Source organism: Ammospiza caudacuta, chromosome 2, assembly GCF_027887145.1.
Source record: "Ammospiza caudacuta isolate bAmmCau1 chromosome 2, bAmmCau1.pri, whole genome shotgun sequence".
NCBI classification, from domain to species: Eukaryota; Metazoa; Chordata; class Aves; order Passeriformes; family Passerellidae; genus Ammospiza; species Ammospiza caudacuta.
Window position 1 is genome coordinate 78193350 of NC_080594.1, and position 22185 is coordinate 78215534.

The 22185-nt window shown below is 39.6% G+C and overlaps 1 protein-coding gene across 1 annotated transcript in view; it reads left to right on the forward strand.

Moving 5' to 3' along the window:
- Positions 1-15558: 15558 nt before the first annotated feature.
- The window catches only part of GPC5 (glypican 5), a 598063-nt gene continuing 591436 nt past the window's right edge, over positions 15559-22185 (forward strand). Inside the window, exon 1 of the mRNA XM_058800184.1 lies at positions 15559-15728. Coding sequence (XP_058656167.1) covers positions 15563-15728 — 166 coding nt within the window. The 5' untranslated portion in view covers positions 15559-15562. The remainder of the gene's footprint in view (positions 15729-22185) is intronic.

Genomic DNA, 22185 nt, shown 5'->3' on the forward strand with positions numbered 1-22185 from the left:
TTTGTACCAGGTTCAGACATCCACTTTAGCTGAGGGAGGCAATCTCCCTAGTTAATTAAAGGAAAAAATGGTTTTTACATGTGGCCAACGTGCTTTGCATCAAACAGTTTTGACACAAATTCTGTAAACAACAGGCTGAGACTTTGAAGTGAAGAAATGGTTACTTGGATGATTGGTGTTTTGGTCATATCTGGGATTCAGACTGGTTTTGGTTACTGTGAGCTGACCCAGCTAATTAATGCCTGGCTATCAATATATAGCTTCAATTAATGGGGCAATGTTTGGTAGGAAAAAAAAACCAGTCTGTGGTGAATGTTTAAGACTATTATACAAATAATCCATATTGTATTCAGTGCAAAATACATCTAGTGATTTAGAAGTGTGTTGGAGGAATCTGACCTACAGGTAAGTGGTAGCTGGTCATGCCCCATTTTTAATAGAAAAACATAGGCCTATAGTGTGATACTCCCTGGGAAGTGGAAAGTGATCAAGGATGCAAGTAAATGAAGATGAAAAAACTGAATGGATGGTAAAGAGTAGAAAGCTCAGTTAAGGCAGAAGAAGGGTAGCATGACTTGGGTTACTTCATCTCTGTTTTGTATGCTGCTGTGACCGACAAGAATGTTAGAGCAACTGTCCTGCTGTGGGACATGTCAGCAGTTGGGACAGAAATGATCAGGAATTCAACAATGGGTAAGATGCAAAACAATAAGAAATCCCTTGGGTGGCATGTTATAGAATCTTTAAAAGATTCCAGATACCCTCATCTTTTAAGTGTATTTATGGCAGTAATTTTTCCTGCTGCAGAACAAATTAACTAGTTCCTGTTTATTGTACTTGATGCAGAGAGAAAGCTGCTTCTACTGTTGCAGAGGACTGGTATTTTTCTAGTTACTTCTGTAATTCTTTAACTGTCCTCTCTGCAGAGATGTAAAACATAAGCACTTGGGAAGTACTGAGTCACTAGTTAGTTTTTTTGATATATGTGTATCATTTTATTTTCTCACTCAGTACTACTTTGGCAAGGGCCCATGTTTTATGTGGGAAATAACACTGTAGTTCCTGAATATTACTGTAATAGTTGGAAATAAAAGATGCTTGTGTTAAACCTTGTAAAACGCTGAGTTCAAGTTGGTTTTATTTTTTTAACTTTCCTAGTAGTTTTCCAAAGACCAAAAAATGTCTCAAAGGAATTGTTTTATGAATATTCTTTTCCACAGAGAAACTTGAGACCTTGGCACTGCACTACTGATATATTTTTTTCTAATTTGATAAAAGGTTTCATAAAGAAACAGTAATGTCTTAGGGACAGCTTTCTTAACTGCAGAAAAGAGTGTCAGGACATGCAATAAGCTCTGCTGAAAGGGTTTTAATTTAGGTAAAATCTTAATTCTTCCCTAGCAAAAGGTTTTGAAAAGCTGGTTGAACAATTGTTAATACCTAGATTTTATGATTGGAATTACTCCATGTGGGGTGAACGTGCATGGTAGTGCTATATTAAATCATTTTTGATAGAATGTAATTTAATGAGTGACATACTACTGTTCTGGGATGTAGTTTTGTGTATCAGTGTTATCAGATGAAGCATAAAAGCAAGTCATTACATCTTTGTGTCTATCAAAATAATGCACTGTAAGTCACAAATATCTTTGAAGTTATATTATGCTTATGTTCTCAAGGTTTGTGGAGGATTTTGTATTAAGAAGTGCTCCTTTCAGCCATCACAGGGAAGTTTTGCAGTATAATACTGCACAGCATGGTTCACTTCCATGAGCAAGTTGTAGCCTCTGAACTGCTCAGTTCATAATTTAGTTCCAATCTGAAGGTCTCATGGCTGGTTTTAAATCTTCTGTATGTCATCAAATTGTACTGTCTGTTTTTGCCAGCATCTTCTGGTAGAGCTTTAGTTCTGATCTTGCATTAACAGATATGTGGTGCTTCTAAATGTATTGGACTGGGTATGTGTGCAGGTGAGTATGCTGTAAGAACTGATGAGGTGTTGGAAAGCCCCAAAGATGCTTGCTTATGTAATTCTGATAATGAACGTGGAGTATTTTGTGGTTGCTTGATTAGCAATCCTACCAGAAGTTGTTGGAGTATTTTCAGTGGTTAGCCAAGAAGTTTGGAATGCCTCAGACTTTGGGGGAAAACAGAACTAGAGATGTTAAAAAAAAATAATTGTGCTTAGTCTTGTCCTTTAGTTACTGAGTGTCTGGGGAAGTAATTCTTTCCAGTTCTCCCCACTCATGTGTTGTCAAGAAATTCACTGATCCCAGCTTAAATCCAAGTGGGTGAGTTATGAATAGATCCTAGCAGGCAGCATTTGAGAGGCTGCTCTGGCAGTACAGTGAAAGGAGGTTTTGCTCGGGGAGATGGCACCAGCAGTCTGTAATACGGGTTATCCATGGAGATCAGTGCAAACAGAAGTGAGCATGTTCTTTGGCTGGCCAGGTCTGAGTCAGCTCCTGTTTGAAGCTGTACTCTGAATAAGGATGATTCTTTTTACCTTTATTTCCTAGCAACTCACGTCCAAAGATTGTATAGATCACTTTGACAACAGGTGTTCACTTGTTGGTATCTACTATTCTTGTTCCTTTTGAAGGTTTGTTTATTAAATTCAGCCAGTAATTAAGCACACATTTTTCTTCAGTAGAAAGATGCAGTTACATCTGAATTCAAATATGTACTGCACTTGAAATTTGGAAAGGAAAACATAACATATTTTCATGTGACTGATGTGTTTCTAAATGGGAGGTTGGGGTGGATGGAGGTTAAAACATAAGGGTAGAGTAGGGGAGGAAAGGGAGAAAAATAATTGCTGGAAAAGAACCTTGTCTGTTGGGGAGGCTAGAACCATGAACTCTCCAAGAAAGTCTAGGTAAACTGTCCTTGGAGTGATAAATAGTGTTTTGGCATTCTTGGGTATATAATACTGCAGTAGTGGTATTTATTGCAAACTAAGTTTCATTCTAAGAGTGGAATTTTCCTGCTTTTTATCTAGTGGGTTTGGTTTGATGTTTTGGGGTTTTTGTGGTTTTTTTTGTTTTTTTTTTTTCCTTGGAGGGGAGGGCGTCTAGTTTGTTTTCAAGAGGTAAAAAGCCTGCAGAATTCTGCTGGACTGGTAGACTAGTTTCATTTCTTGTCTTAATTCTAACACAGCTCTTGAGTGTGCCTAAGAGTATTTTGACTTCTTTGAGGTAGTCCATTCCACTCTGGTGATGTATTTCACATAGGGAGGCTTAGGAGTTTTTGGGGGAAGGTTTTTTTTCTGCATTTGTAAGACAAAATGCAGGAGTGTTAAGAGTTTTAAACTATTTCATTAGTAGGGTAAGTGAAGTCCTCTTCATTGTAACATGAGTTTCTTGATTACAGAGCATAGAACATAGGTCGCTGCTTCAAATTGGTGGTTTTCAAATTGTTTTTCTTTTTTATGTAAAAATTAAAAACTTCTATCTTAATAAATTTTTGCTGTGAGAATGAAGAGTGGTTAAAAAAGGAATCAGCTTTGGTGAATCCTGCAGTATTTTGTGATGGAGTATTCAAAGACTGTCCTGGATTCTGTCTGAAGATGCAGGTACTCTTGTATTAACACTACTTTCTTTTCCTCCCCAAATCATCGAGTTGTTTCATGGCAACATTCCCTAGTATATCAAAAAGTAAGCTTTCTTGCACTGGTTACTTTCATGTAGCAGTTGGCAAAATAGCATGTCTGGACTTAACCTTGAATTTGAGCTCTATCCTTCATCTACTGAGAAAGTTCCCATCCAAAATTAAGCAGCATTATTGTCCATGACAGACATACTTCATATTCTGACATACAAGTGGTTACCTGGGAAAATAGTTTGTGGGAGCTGCCAAAAGTGTTGTACATGCTGAGGTGTTCAGTATTGACAGCTGGGAGCCACATTCTGGTGTCTGCAACCATGTGGAGTTAAGCTTGAAAATTATTTGCTCCATCTGTGCAAGTACAGTTCACTTGCTAAGTTCCTCTCTGGTACTAAATTAAGAGCTTGGTCTAAAGTGTACAGATTTGTAGGCCTGTTCTCCTTTGGGAATAGGAAAGCTATAGGATGTTAGGGATCACCTACTTCTACAAATCTGATTTCTAGGACATTTAAATTAGGTTACATTCTGCCTTATTTTATAAGAAGTGTGGGGAGCCAACAGGAATGTAAGCATGTTATTACAGACATAAAGAACAGTCTAGAATTCAAGAAAAAATTAAGGGATTATATTCGTAAAACATGAACTAGGTATTTCAGAGTTTTGCTAGCGATAAAATGAGCCTTCCCTCTTTAGCCTAAAGGGAGCATTGGCCAAAGAATCAAAACAACAAATGGGTAAAATTAGTTTACTGTTAGTCTTCTGGGGAGTTCTAATAAAGCACAAAACAAAATCTAGATTAAGATTTTATAAAAATATGCAGGTGTATGTCTTGCCTGTCTGTATGGCTGCTCAGAAGCATTCTTTGGGATTAAGTGGTCCTTAGTGGTGGGAGAAAATTGATCCCTTGCATGAACGTGAAATCTTTTTTAAGTCTTGCACTCCCAAGTTGCTTTGAATGTCTTCTTTATGGATGTCTGGTTTTGATGTGAAGGTGTCATTGCTGAGGAGTACACCTGGTGCGGGTAGCTGGGCTTGAAAGCTGCACATTGAGATGGGAGTTGATCTCCCAGGACAAGAAGTCAGGAGCTGCCAACCTTTGGGTTAACAAAGGACGTGAAGATGGGTGCTGCCAGCCAGGTGAATGGACACAGAGACACAGCAGGAGCTGGGAATTGTTTGGATAACAAAGGAGATGAGGACTGGTGACCCAGTGAGGTGGATGGACACAGAGATAGGGCAGGAGCATGGGAGACTGAGGGGATAAAAGCCCAGGAGTTCCTTAGTGAGGGGTTCTTCCTCAGAGGCACCTTCTTGGGCTGTGTCTGTGGAACTGTGCTGGGAATAAATAGATTTCCTCTAATGAGGCATCGGAGACCTTGCTGTGGGAAACTTGGTCTGACTGTGTGAGTGGGGTGAGCAGGGAGCCAAGCTGGGCTCCCATCAGGTCACTGGAGCTGCCTGCTGGGAAGGGGCTTCAGTCCCAGCTGTGAAGTCTGGCCCTGGGGAGTGTGACTGGTGGGGAGCCCCTGAATGATCAGAGTGGGAAGTTTCCTTACCAGCACTTGATGAAATACATGATGCCACAACTTGAGCTTGTGTGCAGTGTGCTCAAGAGACGAGTGCCATTTCCATAGGGCAGCAACACCACCATGTGTTTGACTGGCAAGGCAGGGCAGGTGCTGTTCTTTCATGTGGTAGCTGTAACTTGTAGAAGTGGTGCATTAATGAGTATTTGAACACCCTGTCAGAGCTGCAGCTCTCTGCTCTGCTGGTCTTTTCACTAACTAGAGATTTATCTCGATTTTACTCACTCAGAACATCCTCATCGATTGGCTTTTTATGGCCCCAACAAAATCAAACTTCCCTGGTGTGCTCCTGATTGATAGGTGGGAAATTGCACATATGTGGTAAGGATATAGACATTTATAATCTTGATTCATCTGATAGGTCAGTTCTAGTATCAGGGTTATGTTTGTCTTTTGCTAAGAGTTCTCAGGCTCCTTTAAGATCTGCCTACAGGTCTGAAGTGCAGCTTTTTTTATCATTCTTCCTAAGCTTTGTTTAAAAGTTTTCTTAGAAAGTTTATCTTTGTATGTGGATAATTAACCTTTTATATAATTTAATTGTTTAGAAATATTACAATGTTAGTTTAAACATGCTGTATTTTAGTCAGAATTTTAATAAGTACTGTGGATTTCAGGGAACATTTTGGGGAAGCTTTTAGTAAAACTATAGGTATTTGCAATTTCTCTGATTTCTTCTAACTTGCTTTTAAAGCTAGACTTTCCCTAAACATACAAGGTCAAAAAAAGTAACTTTGCTCCCAAATGACAATTCCTCTTTGTCCTTGAGGGGCCTAAGAAATGGGTTATAGACAAACCAGGAGCTTTTTTTACTTTCTTCAAACTTCAGGAATTGCTCTTCACAGCTGCTTCTTGTTTCCCTATAATAATCAGCTTCTTGTAGTTGATTTAGTAAGATAGTTGCTGTTGAGTCTGCCTCTGTATATATTAACTGCTTGAGCTATTATTTTATAGTAATGAGTGCAACATTGCATTAAGATAAAGTAAAACTGATCAAAGTTCTGGGTTTCTCATAGTTGAACTGTGCAGTTGACTTACCGTGTAGCTTTCTTGTTCTGTTTTCTACCTGGAGACTGCAGTGGTGTAATATAAACTCATCTTGTTCCAAGATGCCTTGCAAACTGAAATTTGCACTGTATACTGTTGCCTAATGGTTAAAATTCTCAAACTTTGTTGTACTCATTTTCAGGTGTTCCTTATCCTTGTGCTGATTGAATTCAGGTAAAAATAGACTAGTTCAGTTGGAAAGGACCTACAACAATCATCTAATCCAACTGCCTTGACCACTTCAAAAAATTAAAGCATGTTCCTCAGGGCATTGTTCCAGTGCCTCTTAAATATTGTCAGGATCAAAGCATTGACCACCTCTTCCTGAAGCCTGATTCAGAGTTTCACCACCTTCTCAGTAAAGAAATGATTCCCTGGTGCAGCTCTGAACTGTTCCCACATGTCCTATAACTGATCGCAGAAGAGATCAGCTCCTCTCTCTTCACTTCTCCTCAGGAAGCTGTAGTGAACAATGTGGTTGTTCCTCAGTCTCCTTCTTTCCAAACTAAACATCAAAATCCTCAGTCACTCCTCATGGAACATCCCTTTCAGCCCTTCCATCAGCTTGGTTGCCTTCCTCTGGACACATACAAGGATCTCAATATCCTTCTTAAGTTGTGGACCCAGCGCTGCACACAGCAGTCGAGGTGAGGTCACACCAGTGCTGAATACAGAGACATAATGCCCTCTCTTGACAGGCTGGTGATGCTGTGTTTGATGCACCCCAGGGTGTGGTTCACCTCTTGGATGCCAGGACACACGTCTGACTCACATTGATCCTGCTGCCAACAGCAACACCAGACCCCTTTCTACAGGGCTGCTCTCCAGCCACTCCTCTCTGTTTGTCCTTGATGCAGAATTTGGTATTTGGAATTGTTCAATTTCACCTCATTGATGATTATCCAATGCTCCAATCTATCTAGGTACTTCTGCAAGATTTCTCCAGAGAGTCAAGAGCACTTTCTAGAGAGTCCCAGTTTGGTGTCATCAGCAAACTTGCAAATACTGTGTTCAACTCCCCAGAATATCAGAGCTTGGGACAACTGAGACACTTGGCTGCCTTAACTGAGTTGGTAGAGCTCAATTACGGAAATTTATGGTTAAAGTAGGCACTGTAAGGAAATTAAATAGAGGGGATTAAAACATAGATGTATTTGAAAATAAAAGTTCAAGATAAACTTAAAAAACAACAGGGTGTTCTTTTAGCAGAACATGTGGTTGTTTTAAGAGTGTGCTCTGAGGTAACTCTGCATTCATTTTGCTCATTACTACAATAATTATCTTCAAGTGTTTTAAATTCTGTATGTAATGGTTTGCAGTAACAAATGTAAAATGTAAAATTCATTATGAAAGGCTTGCTTGAACTTCTTATGATCTAGTGTGTGAGGAAATGCATCTGCTGCTTAGTTATATGTAACTTTCATTTGAGTGTCTAACTGAAAGGAGAACTGGAAGAGCCTCTAGGGTATTAGATATATGTCATATCTTTAGAGATGGCAATACAATAATTTGAGATATGAAATAGCTTTTTATGAAATGTAAAGTTTTTTCATAATTCTAATGGGATAAATATGATTTTATATCATAAGTAATGAAGGAAACTCAGTGGTCCCAAAACTTAGCACGATGTGTTCTGTATTTACTATTCTGGAATAGAAGTTAAGTAGCTGTTGCCATGTTTGAACAGTTGGTGGCTCCAATGCTTTGCAGCTATCACAATATGCTGCTGAAACGAGTTAGTTCAGTTATAGCTGTACCAAACTAATTAGAAGTGTAAAAGGAAAATTGGAATCAGGAATTTAGTAAATAGCTAAACACTTGCAACTTGCATATTGTGCCACTAGGTAAATATCCCCTTTTTAGCTCTTAGATAAGCATAAACTCCACTATTGCTGTCTAGCTTGAGATAAATTATAAAGGGGCTCCTTTACAAAGTGCCAGTTTGTAATCAGTAGCAATATTAATAAAAACGGCATTGCTGCCAGCATCCCTGCTCCATATTGCTGGATTACACAGGCAGAACAAATTACAGCTATCCTGACCAAGAAAAAGGAAGGAGAGAATAAGCAATCAATTTCTGGAAAAAGAGGCAGAGATGAGCATGTAGACAACTGAGACTTGCTCAAGTGCTTATGTACCTAAAAGGCAAAGTACTTTTGTTTGTGGAAATAAAGGATTTGTTGAGCACTGGTACTTGACAAAACAAGATGACAGCTTTTAACAGAAGAGCAAGTGCTACTTTCAGTCATTGCAGGAACATTTAATAAACACAAAACTTGAAAAAGGTTGTGAAAAATATTAGTCATAGAAGTCTGGAGAAAGTCTTAGATAAATGTGTAGACATGAGACTAGAAACGTCTGGTGATGACTTCTTCCAGCTTTTTGACCCCCAAAAATATGACAGGAGAGATGGAACATTACAGGTTTTCCATGTTCTAGAGAAAAGGAAAATGTAGATTTTTTTTTTTTTTTTTTTTTTTTGTTCACCATTGTTGAAAAACTACGGTCTGTCTGGTTTTGATTAAATATTTGTATTATGCCAGTGTAGGTATTGTGTTATTCTGCCTTGTTTTTCATCTGGATTGTTATTACCATGTTTTGTTCTTGAAAATTTTGTAGTTGATGGTAGAAACAGCACTGCAGGACAATCAGAGGGAATGCAGCCTTCCAGGTACAGCATGGATCTCCAAACCACTGTGAGGAAAAGAGCAGTTTGAGAAGACACAGTGAATGAAATCATATAGTGACCCAAAGTTACATGCAAGTGCAGTCTGGATGTAGCATTTTCTTTATGTACAGTTGAATGTTAAGTGCTAAAGAAATTCTTTTTGGGGCTGAAAAAATGGGGGAAAGGATTTGAGGAGTCTTTATAATGTGCAAACTTGAGACCCTTCATTTTTATTTCCTTCTGTTTCTGGAGGAGATGAACAAAAATTAGCCCTGCCGATCAGAATTTTTATGTCCATTTTGATTGCTGTATAGCACTATACTATCCTAGCAATATTTCATCAAACAATATATACTGGCAAGGTGAAGCAAAAAAAGGTATCAGTTCAATACCTACCCTCACTTCTATTTTTCTTTTTAAATTAAAATTTTTTCTGTTCAAAATTCTTCATATTCAAGCCATCTAAGAGCTGCACTTGAAGACAAGGCTGGAATATAGTTAGAGATACAATATTTACTGGAGAACTCCCTTAGCTTTTCTTCTAAGCCTATAACATTCTTTTCAAGTATGTTCTGTGATCACTTTTTTACATTTTTAATAATATTTCTATTAATATTAATTGTTGATAAATTTAATTGAAACCAGGTAGTACAAAGATTGAACTTACATACTTGTATTATCTACACAGTACTCCAGAACAGCCAGTGGACAACAGCAGACTAACATCTCAAAGTATTTCCATGCTGCACACTAATTCTTTTTCCTACAGTGGACTCCAAAGTTACTCACGTGTAATATATAGCTCCCGTTAAATATATATGTTAATGCTATTGAGAAGATGGGGAAAACACACCGACCTGAGCCCCTCATCCAGGACTAGTCATTCATTAGTGGGGATCAGTTTGGTTTCAGCTTGTGAAGGGATTTATGTCTTTTAGAAAAAATTTGTCTTCCGTGTGGCAGTAAGATGTAGTAGGAAAATTTATGCTAGGTATCTCCTTAAGCACGCTATTTTTTTTTTTCTTTAATGAGGACCTTGGCCTTACTTTTTCCAGGTACTGGTTGCATTTTGCTGTTTCATACAAAATGAGAAATAAACTTCACGAGTAGTTCAGGGATAACAGTGTTCATGAAACTTTGTGGTGGATGGCCTTGGTATTCACATTATTTCCACTTGAAGATTTTTCCTGCAACTGAGCCATTTTGGGTATCTCATACCTATAAGAGCAGAGAAGTACCTATTAACAAATAACTATATGCATTAGGCATATAGCCATTGACATCATTATGTAATTGCTGTAATTGACATCATTACAATTGACTTTGCATTGTGAATTTCATTATCAAGTTAATAAAGTTCTTGTGCTGATGGAAGTTGTGTCCTGATAAATATAGACTGATCCATAAAAAGAGCTCATAATGTGGTTTGGTAGGAGGTTTAACAGCCTTTGAATAGAAAGCCGTGGCTGTATTTTGTGTATTTATAATGCAGGAAAAAATCAGTGCTAGCGTTTTTAGATTAAATTCTTGGTCATGTGTAGCAAGCATATCCCACTTGGTAGACTGGTGTTCTGGGTTTCCCCAGACAGCTGCTACAACTGCTACAGTGCATGTTAAGCTAATATCAGAGATTGATTGCATAGCCTTGCCACTTAAAAAAAATACATTAGTATCTTGCATGTTCACTTGGGAGGTGGGAAGGTTTGGATCTGTGTCAAGCAGACAGAGACAGCTAGTCACTTGACTCTTGAATGTGTGAATGGTATTAAAGAAAATTAAGGTGACTGCATTAATTTTCTTTGATATTAGTTACATCAGGTGTAACAGAGTTACTGTGTTTTGGTCTAAATTCGAGACTTCCTACGAATTCTTTACCTTAGTGTGTCAATTCAGGGGGGACCTAATGGTGAGGTAGGTCACCTGTTCAACACTGGCAGCGTGTAGCTCCTAGTAATCTAAAAATAGATGCATGGGAGTTGTTACTAATGGAAGCTTAAACCTTTACGGCCTTTCAGGAGTGCCTAGGTCTGTCCTGATTTTTAAAATGAAAAGAAAATAAGAGATTAAGAGTGTTCACCCCAGAATATCTAAGGAAGTCTCCATGGAAACAGTGTACCTAGCAGTAAGAAGAAGTACTTTTGAGAGTAAATGGCTGACTGCGGAGCTACGTTTGAAGTATAAATTATGAAATGAATAAAACCTTTATGAAAATAGATGTGCAATTACCTTCTGGGTACAGTACTCTGAAGTGAGTACTGGAATTTGGAATTACTGTGAAGAACGGAAGCTGTGCCTGTGTAGGCAGGCTCCCAGGTCCGAACTTCTGCACCCTTTTCCTTTCCAATGGAAGTGGGAAGCCGGTCCTGCAGAGCTCGGGGCCGGGGCTGTGGAGGTGGATGGCCGGGAGAAGACCTTTCCCCCCCCCCGTGTCCCGAGCCGAGGGCGCGCCTGCGGGAGCGGGGCAGCCCCCAGGGGCAGCGGCAGCAGCAGGCACAGCCCTGCCTCGGCCCTGCCTGCCAGCGGCTTCTGCTGGGTGCCGGCGGCTGGCTGACCTCACCGGGAAGATGATGAAGAGAGTGTGGAGAGGCCGGGAGCCGGGACAGAAGGGATGCTGGCACCGCAATGCGCGGGGGAAGCCTCAGCTGAAGTTAATGGAAGAACAGCATCTGCTTCGTGCTTGGGGGTGGGAGGAGCAATGCTGGTGGTCTGTCATTGTTGAAGATGTCCCTGCTAGTCACAGGGGAATTGGACTAGAGGGCTTTTAAAGGTCCCTTCCAAACTTTACTGTGTTTGTAATATACTCCTCTGTGGTCTGCATCTGTTTCCCCAGTGTTCTTTCTCTCATGTGACCCTCAGCTGACAGCTCTTTGTCATTGCAAGCATGAAACAATAATACAGTTTTCTCATTAAGAGTTCAAAATGATTTTCAGTTAAAATTAATATTTTTCCCTTCTTTTAAAAAAAATCAAAATAGCCCAACCCCAACCAACATTTTTGAGAACTTATCTCAAAATCACGTTACAATTTTGCAAGACTGGTATAAACTCTTTCAGCTCTACTTTTAATGAATCATTAGATTAATTAAACTTAAGAGTTGTGTGTGAAGTTTTACAGACCTCATTAAGTTTATGGTGTCATTGGTAAGTGTGGCATTGTTATGAATACAAATGCTGTGTAGCTTTTAGTTCTAGTTCACCAGCTTTAGTATCCCAACCTAAAATAAGGTTACTGTTTGGGGTGGGTTTTTTTGTTTTTGTTTTTCTTTTTGGCTATGTTTTTTTTCTTTTCCTTACTATCTATAGAATCATTATAATAGCTCTGTTTAACTGAAGAAAAAAGTTGATTTGTTGTGTGTTTTTTGTTTTGTTGTTGTTTCTCCCCATGCTGTTGCTGTAACTTCAAGAAGTTCTGTTTCAGTCCTAGGATCCCCCCTCTGTTCAAAGCTATATAAAAATCAAAAGGATGATATCCAGAGAGCATATATTAGATCAGAAATAGAATTTGGCACTGGGAGATGATGTGAACATAGCAGTGAACACAGACACTAGTCTTTCTCCTTAATCAATAAAGATTGATTTCCTTCCTTTACTATGGTATGTATAGAAATAATAGTCAAAACACTTATTCTTCTAAATCATTCTTCAAATCTTTTTACTATGAGGCAGCTTAAGATGTTTGAACTACTTTCAGATACATAAGAATAAATAGCATGAAAGTATATATCATTTCAGAAAATGGAGACAGGTCCTGTAGTCCTTGGAAATAGAAACTCCCATTTGCATCCTGAGAGGGGACCACTTAAAAGGATATGCAATTGAAGCCAAGCAGCTTGTGTTTGACATTATAAGGAATGTGAGAAAAGCAAACATGGTCTAAGCAACAAGTTGGAAAGGGTTATTTTTGTAGTAGCTCTCAGAAGAGATGAAAACAGGAAAGGTGGCACAGCCATATAAAGTGTTTTCAGTTGTTACAAGATGACAGTCCAAAGAAGAATGTCATTTATGTAGATGAGGAGGAAACTTAGCTGGGTTCCAAAAATAATAGCTTCATTTTAGCTTCCTGTGATTTAGAGGGATAAATTGAAGATCCTTCTCTGGTCTTGTGCCAGTGTTTCAGGTAATAGAGTGGTATTGTTTCTGATTAAGGAAATGAGACAAAAGGAGAATTTGTAGAAGGGGTATTCTTAAGTCATCTTGTGCTAACAGCTAGATATCCATGAGGAGCTATCAGGTGCATATGTTCAGGCTTTGGCCAAGAAGATACAAGTCTACACAATGCTAATGTTTTCTCTTAAACTTCATATATATGTATGTATATATTCTCATGCTAAAATGAGAGGAGTTTCTTTTTTCTGCAAACCTGCTCCATCACAGGCACCTCACAGGGTCACATCCTCCTTCAGGCATCCACCTTCTCCATGGGCTGCAGGTGGATCTCTTGTCCATCGTGGATTCACTCACAGGTCACAGACCGTTCAACTCAAGTTCAGACTGAAGTTCCAGCCTGTCCAGTACAGCAGGACAGGAACAGCAGCCACCACACTCTGGCCACCTGCCATCTCTTGGAGCCACATCTGAATGGCTGTTAATCAAAGCATTCCCAGGCACAATACACTAAGGTCATAAAGCAAAATACAGTAAGCAAAAGCAAAATGTGCCCACTAATAAGCAGTAGATTCAAAATACAGTCACAAATGGGAGCCCCATGGCAAGAGACAGGAGCCTACTCATTACTAGCTAAACAGCACTAGCAAATAAAATTCAGTCTAGTATATCCCAGAATAATTAATTCTTGAAACTTGTTAGCTAAAATACACATTTTAAGACTAAAATCAGGGAAGCTTTGAAGCATAAAACTTGAAATGAAATCCAATATTTTAATGTAGCAAAAATTAATTATTTCCTTCACACTTCCTATGCTAAAGCTGTTAACAAAAAATAAAAATCGAAAAACCAACTCTCCAAATCCCTCAACAAACAAAAACCCACCTCACCTTTTGGACAAAACTAGAATCTTTCTCGCATGGTAAGATCTAGTTAAAACATGTACATTCAATTTCTTACCAAAAACTTTCCTTTTCCCTTAAACTGTAGAGTTGGAGGATATAGGTTTCTCTGCATTGCTATGAGTGGAGGACATGAGAAAGGACTGGTTCCATTTGAAGCAAAGGGGTTCTAGAGATTTCCCAACATCATCTATTGCTGTAGGCAAACTTCCATGTGGTTGTGGGGTAAAGGAGAAATCTGTAAGTAGGAATACTTATATGTTTTTCTTAACTTGCAAGAATTTTTCCCTGAATACTAGTACTTTATTTTCATAAGTTTACTGTGTGTGCTGCACATCTTGTATTAGATGTTGAGGATGGCATTTCAACACTTCCAGAATTGGCTCTACCATCTTCAAATTGCTGAATAAGATCCTATGTTCTCTGGCTCTCATGTTGTTTTCCCTAGTGGTATTTTTCAATATCTTAAAAAAAGACTATTTAACTGAATGACAAGGGGTTCACTGCCTAATACCAGCTTCCATACAAGACGTTGCAATTTATTTTTTATTTATTTACTTTAATCTAAACCAGTGCAATTTTTATTTGCACTAGGACTCACTGTTTTCTTCCCTCCCTCTCCCCTTTTTTCATGGGGGCCGAAGGTGGCTTTTGCTGTAGTGTGCTTTATCAAGAAGATTGTAACCTGTCATCTGTGTACACTCTTTATACATCAATGTATAGGAAAAGCACAACAAATTCTGTCATAGTAGACTGGGTAATGGCATTGTTTTATTGCTTTGCTCAGTAGTGGTTGATCTCTTGTGCAAATTTTAATAACTTATGTTTTGGTTGGTTAACTGTATTTAAATGAAAGTGTGGAATAATCCACACTTAGAACTGGCTTTGCAGTCTTGTGTTGAAATTGCTGACACGGATTAAAGATTTCTTTTAAATTGAAAGCCTTATGTTTTACAGTGCTGAATGACCACTTGCAGCTTCGAAGCACACTAAGAAAAATTCCTGGCTGTCAGGGGTAAGGTGTGACATTTAAAATTTGTGCGTGGAGAAAATTCTTGATTTTGGCATTAAGGAAGCTGTTCTTAAAGATAACCTGATGCCTCCCAGATGCTTCCTTGGCTGCTCTAACAGCTTGTAGACAGGACAAGAGTTTGTGAATTGGTCCCGTGTCACGTTTGCCTCAGGAAACTGAAACTTCTGAAGACTGCCGAATGCTTGGAAACTTTTGTCAGAAAAAGAAAAGTTTGGCATTTCAAGCCAAACCGAACGGCGTACCTTACTGACAGTGTTAAGCTCGTTGCTAGGAGTTCCCCAAAGCGCTGTAATTTTTTTTTTTCGTGTTTTTGGATGGAAATTGCTCCCCTACCATGCCAGCGCTTCCTTTGCCTTTCGTTCTCCCCTCCGCAGCCCGCACTCGCCGCACCCCGGGTGTCCGTGGTAGGGCGGGGGTGTCTCCCCTCGTCCGCCGCCCCGACACGGGCAGCGGGCAGCGCCCTCCCGCTGCCGCCCTGGGCGTGGGCCCTGCTCGGCCGGGGGCCGGGCCGGGCCGGGCCGGGGGAGGGTCCCGGCGGGGCGGCGGGCGGCGCCTCCCCCGCGGCGGCTCTCGGGGCGCCTCGGCCGCGTCCCTGCGGCAGCTGCCGGCGGTCGCGGGCCATGGGGGCCAAGAGCCTCTGCCTTGGCGTCCTGACCGTCGCCGTCCTGCTCCTGGCCGCCGCCTCGCAGGGTGCGGAGCCGCCGCCGAGCTGCGAGGCGGTCCGGAAAGTTTTCCAGCTGCGGCGGCTCGGCCCCCTCGGCGGCGTCCCGGAGTTCCCGCGGGCAGGTAAGGCAGAGCTGGATGGGGCAGGAGGCACCGGGAACGACGCGGCCGCCGCGTTTGAATTCGGTGCCGCCGGCGGCGATGGGTGGGTGGTGCTCGTGGCCGGGCTGGGCACCGCGGGCACATCGGGTCCCCCGGTTCACAGCGACATCGCGGCTGGCCCCTTAAAGAGAGAAAACGCTCTTCCCGGGCTGTGGGCAGTGGGGCACCCCGACACCTGCCTAAAACCCCCCTGTGCCCACCCACTTCCCCTCCGTACCGCGCAGAGCGGAGCGAGCCGCCTTCTGCTGGGGTCATCCTGCTTGCAGGCGGCCGTGGGCAGGCACCGTACGGCGGTGCGAGCCCTGGGGGCCGGGGACAGCCAGCGAACCGCGCTGGGGCTGCTGGAGCCGCTCTGCTGTGCAGTGACCGTGACTGACACCGCTGCCGCTGCTCGGGCTGCGCATTTTCCGTACGGATATCTGCCTGTCACTGGAACGTAATGGCATAAAATTCCCGGGAAAGTAGAGTCTTCATGGCAATTTGAGTATATCTGGCGTTTGTAACAGCAGTTAATTTTTTTTTAAAGTAGATGCTGAATGACGTTGCAAAGCACATATATAGTAAGGTGTATGGTTTTAGGTTTGAGGTTTTGGTTCCAGGTTTGTGAGAACCTCAGTTGAACTCAGAGGATTAAAATGCAAGTATTTTAGTGATCAGCGGTATAGGATGTAAAACCAACTTTTTTTTTTACACATCTTTAAAGTATGTTCATGTTTGGCTGACAGATTAACTAGTAAATGTGAGCCAGTGCTTTTTAGACAGAGAATGCAACAAAAGCTGAGTTAATGTCCCCCTCACTTTAAAATATCAATAACTAACCTCATTGGGTTTTTTAAGATAATTTGTGTGGTTTTTACTAACTCTGCAAGTTGAGATAAGGCATACTAAGTTTATTTTAAAAGAATCCCTCCAAAATAGAGCTTTTCATAACTCTAGCTTTAAATGTGACAGATAATGTTGACACAGTCAATATTGCATTGTGTAGTTTATAAATTGGAGTATTATATTTATTAACAGTACATTTATCAACATGCATGGTTGTCTTCTTGCATTGTCCTAACCTAAAGATTTTGTAATTGTCTTTGATAAAAAGAAAATAAACACTTCAGTTGGAAAGCCTGATGAGTCAGGTACTGTTCGAATGAAGATGTCTGGAAAGTGAAATCTGAGTTACAGTCCTGTTGGCGATTTAATTTTTCTGTGCTGATTATTTGTGTGAATAATCTCAGTATGAATGATATGGTATCACTTTATCTATGTTCTTCTCATTCCATAGCCTAGTGTAAATTTTATGCTTTCTCTGTTATTGCTTATTTTGATTGCTATGCTTTGTTTGTATACTAGGGATAGGGAGGAAATAATGTTGACTCAAGAGAAAAAAACTATAGTGCTTTATATAGGTTTCTTCTGGTCTTCTTCTCTGATTTCCTCCTTTCCCCTATCATAGTTTTTATACTACCGCTCACTTTCTTCTTTTGATTTTGACTTTTCTGCATTTCCTGCTCGTAGTAAAAACCATGTTTGAATTGTATGAATCTAAAAGAATTCCTTTCTCTGCTGCTGCCCTTGCAAACAGTGAGCAGCAGGAGGTGTGGTACAGCTGTATGGTCAGCAGCCTTTCACTCTTTGAAGGAATTACATAGCTGTGGGCTGCCAGAGTTCTTGTTCTAAGAACTCTGTTCAGATATCATGAAACAAATAATTGGAAACAGTAAAATCTGTCCAGAAGTGCAATAACAAGAAAATGGGGATTAAATGAGTATTTTAGAAGGTTTAGGTGTGATTAAAGGGATTAGTAGGCTCAAAGCGTAATGTGAAGAGAAATGTCAGTTTTTGCTCCTCATCTTCTATATTAAGCCTTCTTTTGAAGCAAGATGTAAAAATATTTTAAAACCTTTTCTGATGACACCAAGAAATGTGTTTGTGTGTAAGATGCATGCACGCCCCCATACAACACACACATTTCTTGTAGGTGTCCCCTTACGAAAATAGGTGTCCAAGCTGCCTTTGCAAGGTTTCATTTTGGTGCTGAAATGTGGGCATCTAGCAGCATTTTAATTATCTCAGGGTTTCCATAATGTTCCCAGTGGTGCTGAAAGATGCAGTAACTCTGGGAAACTTACATCTTTCTGGTAGTGGAAACTTACATCTTTCTAGAAGTGCAGTGTGCAGTGGGTGGGATACCTTTGGCATCTCAGGTGCTCCTTGTGGGCAGCGACCATGGACAGCCAGTGCAGCTTGTGGCATCCTGGAGCTACTCTATTATCAAATCTTGGTGTTGTCTTCAGAATAAGCTGCATAAATGCCTCTACTGCATTGCCTCTCTGTCTTTATTTTAGTGGTGCCGTAGACATAACTTAAGAACACTTTCATTTAAATGTCTTAAGCTGAGTCTTTGGGGTAGGGCATGATCACCAGCTGAAGAACAGCAGCAATGCTGGTTGACGTATGGTTTTGTATGCAATAGAAGTCAATAAAATTACGGGTTTATATTTGCCTTGTTTTCATTGCATGTATAAAAAAAGGCTGTACCATTCCCATTCTTTTCTCTTCTCAGTAGGAATAAAACCAGCAGCTTTATATCAGTAAATAATGTAAATTCTAGTTCTGGAGACTGTCATGTGTTTGTATTTTGAATATATGTTAACTCAAAAACCTATACATTATTTTATATAATTAGTTTTGCAGCTGTTGTATAGAGGTTGTGTATCCTTAAGGGAGAAAAAAAAAACCTCTGTCATCCTATGCAGAAATGACATGTATATGTACATAAAAGTGATCTTGAAGGATATGGAAGCTACAAATTTGAGTTCATGTTACCATCCACATAGGACAGGATATAGTGTTGAAAATGGCAACTAATAATCAATATATATATTTTTTTTTTACCACTCTCAAGATACTTATTGCTACCCCTGGCAATCAAGACATTTGACTAACTGTTCTTGGTCTTTTGTACATGTGTTTTGGGAACTATAATACAAGCTTATGCTCAGCCCCATCACATGCTATATTGGAACATCAATTGCCTTCATGCTAATTTCAAGTGTTAGTTGCAAAAATACTTTGTTTTTTTCCTGTCTGGTTCTGTGCTACAAGAACATTTTTGATGGGACTGTACAGAATAACTTCAGTAATTAAAAATCCTGAAAGACACTTTTTGCTGTATGAAGAATTAAATCAATATAAAAAGTACTCAAAGGTTAGGGCTGGAGTTTTTTATTTTATTTTTGTGATATGTATGGATATTGGATTACAATATGTCATATTGTAATCCAATATGACTTGGATTATTAAAAAAAAAGAAATTGTCTGCAAAATACTTTTTAGCATATTTTTATTTCCTATGTTCAAGATATTGTATATCCTTTCTGGTATTGTAACTCAAGATTTCTTGAAGATTTCCACTCTTTTACCCTAAATGCTAGTAAATCTAGAGCTTTTAGCTAATTTAAGCAGCTGGTTTTTTCCCAGACAGATTAAATGGGAGCTCTGAGCTCTTCTTGTTATCTTGGTTGCAAACAATATTTATTTTTTGATTTCTTTCTCTCAGAATACCTAGAACAGAGAAGTTGTGTATCCCCAATCCCTGGAAGTGGTCAAGGCCAGGCATGATAGGGCTTTGAAAAACCCGGTCTAATGAAATATGTTCCTGCCCATGGTGGAGGGTTGAAACTAGATATTCTGTAAGGGCCTTCCAACCCAGACCATTCTATGATCCGATTTTAGCAGCAGCAGAATAGGATGGCTGGTGAACATTCCACTCTTGCCTTCCTCACAGAGAGCCTCCTGTAGGTATGCCAGGGAAAAAAAAATTCAGGCTCCTGTTTGCACCAAAAAGCTGAATTTTGTGGCTTATTTAAAAATATTACATTTACTGTCACTGTAGAATCAAATGATTCCTAATGAAGTGGGGGGGGAAGTGCTGGAGATATTTTTTCTCAGCAGTTTGGTTTTGGTTGGTTTCTGTTTGTTTGCTTTTTTGGTTTTGAGTTGGTTTATTTTTTTCAAGGATCAATCTAGGCTTCTTTTCAGCAAACACTGGGAGATCATGTGTGCAATTATGAGAACAAGAAACATAAAAGAGAGTGAAGACTGTGAATATTTAAAATTTTACTGTAAAGGCTTTTTGGTAGAGAACCATTATGAATATGAAGTTGAATAAATGAGAAAAACCATGCTGGAAAGATGAGATAGTATCAGAAAAAGTTGTTCTGTGGTACTATTGGTAATTCAAGTTAAAATATTCTTGCTAATTCCCCTTAAAGTAACAATAGAAGTCAGTTTAAAATCCAGCAGGTTACTTTAATGAAATTCCAAGATCATATTTGAATTTTAATTTGGGTTTCTAATATAATTTACATTCCAGTAATTTGGATTTTGGTTCTACCTCAAGTCAAATTAAATTTTTTTGCTTTTGTTGTATGGAGGCAGGGTCACTTCTAATTACTGTATTTGTTTAACGGGCAGTCAGAGCTCTGGAATATGATTTAGTCAGAGACAGAAAGTAAATTTCTCTGTCAAATCAGTTACTGATGTTCATTATATCACATCTGTTTTTGTAAGGACTGTTGCCAACAGCATAATCTTGTGTGTGTGTGTGAACATTTCACCTCTGGATCCACAAAATGATCCCTGTGAAAAGAAATTTGACAATATTTTGAGATTAAAATCAGCAAAAAAGTGAGCTCAGCGCTATAGCAGTTCTCCTATCTCAGTCTCCTATCTTTCAGCTTCTCAGGAAGTCATCAGTGCTCAGTAGTCTTGATCTGGCTGGGTTGGCCTGAAAGGTGGTGCAGCTCAGGGAGTGCCTCCTGACTCTCACACCGAGTGCAGCAGACCAGGCTTATGTCTGCACTGTTTAAGGCTGGTGTCCTGTGGAAGGAATGGACTTTTGTAGTGCCAAGTCACTGTGGCATTCAAGCAGTCTCAAAATAGGAGGGCTTTTGGACAGGGTGACATGTTTTGTTCTGTGAACTGTAGCGTGGCTGTATAAAGGGATGGTTTCACCTTGCTGCAGTGCTTCTTAGTAGGCAGGAAGATGAGCTTGGAGTGTATAAGGAAGGAGCCAAACTTGTGCTGCAGTGTTGTCTGGAGTGCCTTTTGAAAGCAGTAAGTAGAATTCACCATCTCTTGAAGTGCAGCTGAGAGAAATACTGACTCCTGCTGAAGAGAGCCACAGAAAAAAGTGAGATGATGGTTCAACAGTATCGACAGTGAGGGCCAGGTGCTTGAGGCTGATCCCCATCTCTTACTGAGCCAAGCTGAAGTACTTTACAACAATCGTAGTAATAGCAAGTAATGCTAAATCTGGAGTGGTGCTTGTAACAAAAATAAGTTAATAAATATTAAAGGATAAGCACGAGAAGGACTTAGGTCTGATACAGGCTCCAAATCCATTTTGAAATAAACCACTGATTTGACAATTGCATCCAAGCCATATGGCATTTCAGTGCTGGCTTTTGAAAGACTGTTTGTCATGACAATTCTAATGTTTTGGGATTTTTCAGACCCTGGATGTGATCTCTTGGAAGTCTAAATAGACAGGCAGAAATTTACCACAGATCTGGCATTTGCTCTTCCTGGCAGTTAATGGTCTCATCCTGTCAGCATTTGTTTATCGCAAGGTACTGAAAATACAGATTTGTACAGCTGAGACCATGATTAAAAGTTTGAAATCAGTTCCAGACAGATAAACCTGCAGCTTAGAACAGTTATGTTTTTCTTCCCAAACTGTCTTTCCTAGACTCAGATTATTTTCAGTTCTAAAAACTTTCTTAAACCATAACTGTTTACTTCAATATATTTTTATTACAGGCTAAGGTATTTCACTTCCAGTTGTCTTGTGATCCTGTTTCAAAGTGGATCACAATGTAGAGTCATCAGAATTTGGTACTGAAAAGAGCCAATATGCCCTTTTGGAGTAGAAAGTGTTTTCTCCCTTTATTTCAAAATTGGTTATTGATAAAACAGTTCTTGTGGAAGATGGAAAGTTTTTTAGATGTGAAAAGTCAGAAAATAATTGTGTGGGTTTTTTAATACTGCTTGTACTGAAATGGAAGGACCTGTTTCATGGTCTGGCTTATGTGTCTTCTGAAACATTATCTCTGAGCTGTTCCTTGTTCCGTAGATCTCTTAAAAAACAACTGGTAAACCGCTCTGTGGTTTTGAGTAACAATTCAATTTTTAGTCAGTTGGGTTCTTTGTATGTTGTAGTTGGTTACTTTTTCATGGCCAGTGAAAGCAGCTGTGTTTAATGAGCTGGAACAAAAGTAGATCAATAAAATGTACTTCATATGTACATGATTAACAGTCTTAAAACTATAAAACAAAATTCACTTAGGATTGGGAATGAGATCCATGTTCAAAAGATGCTGCTTAAAAAATACTTTTTAAAGTATAAATAAATATAAATTAA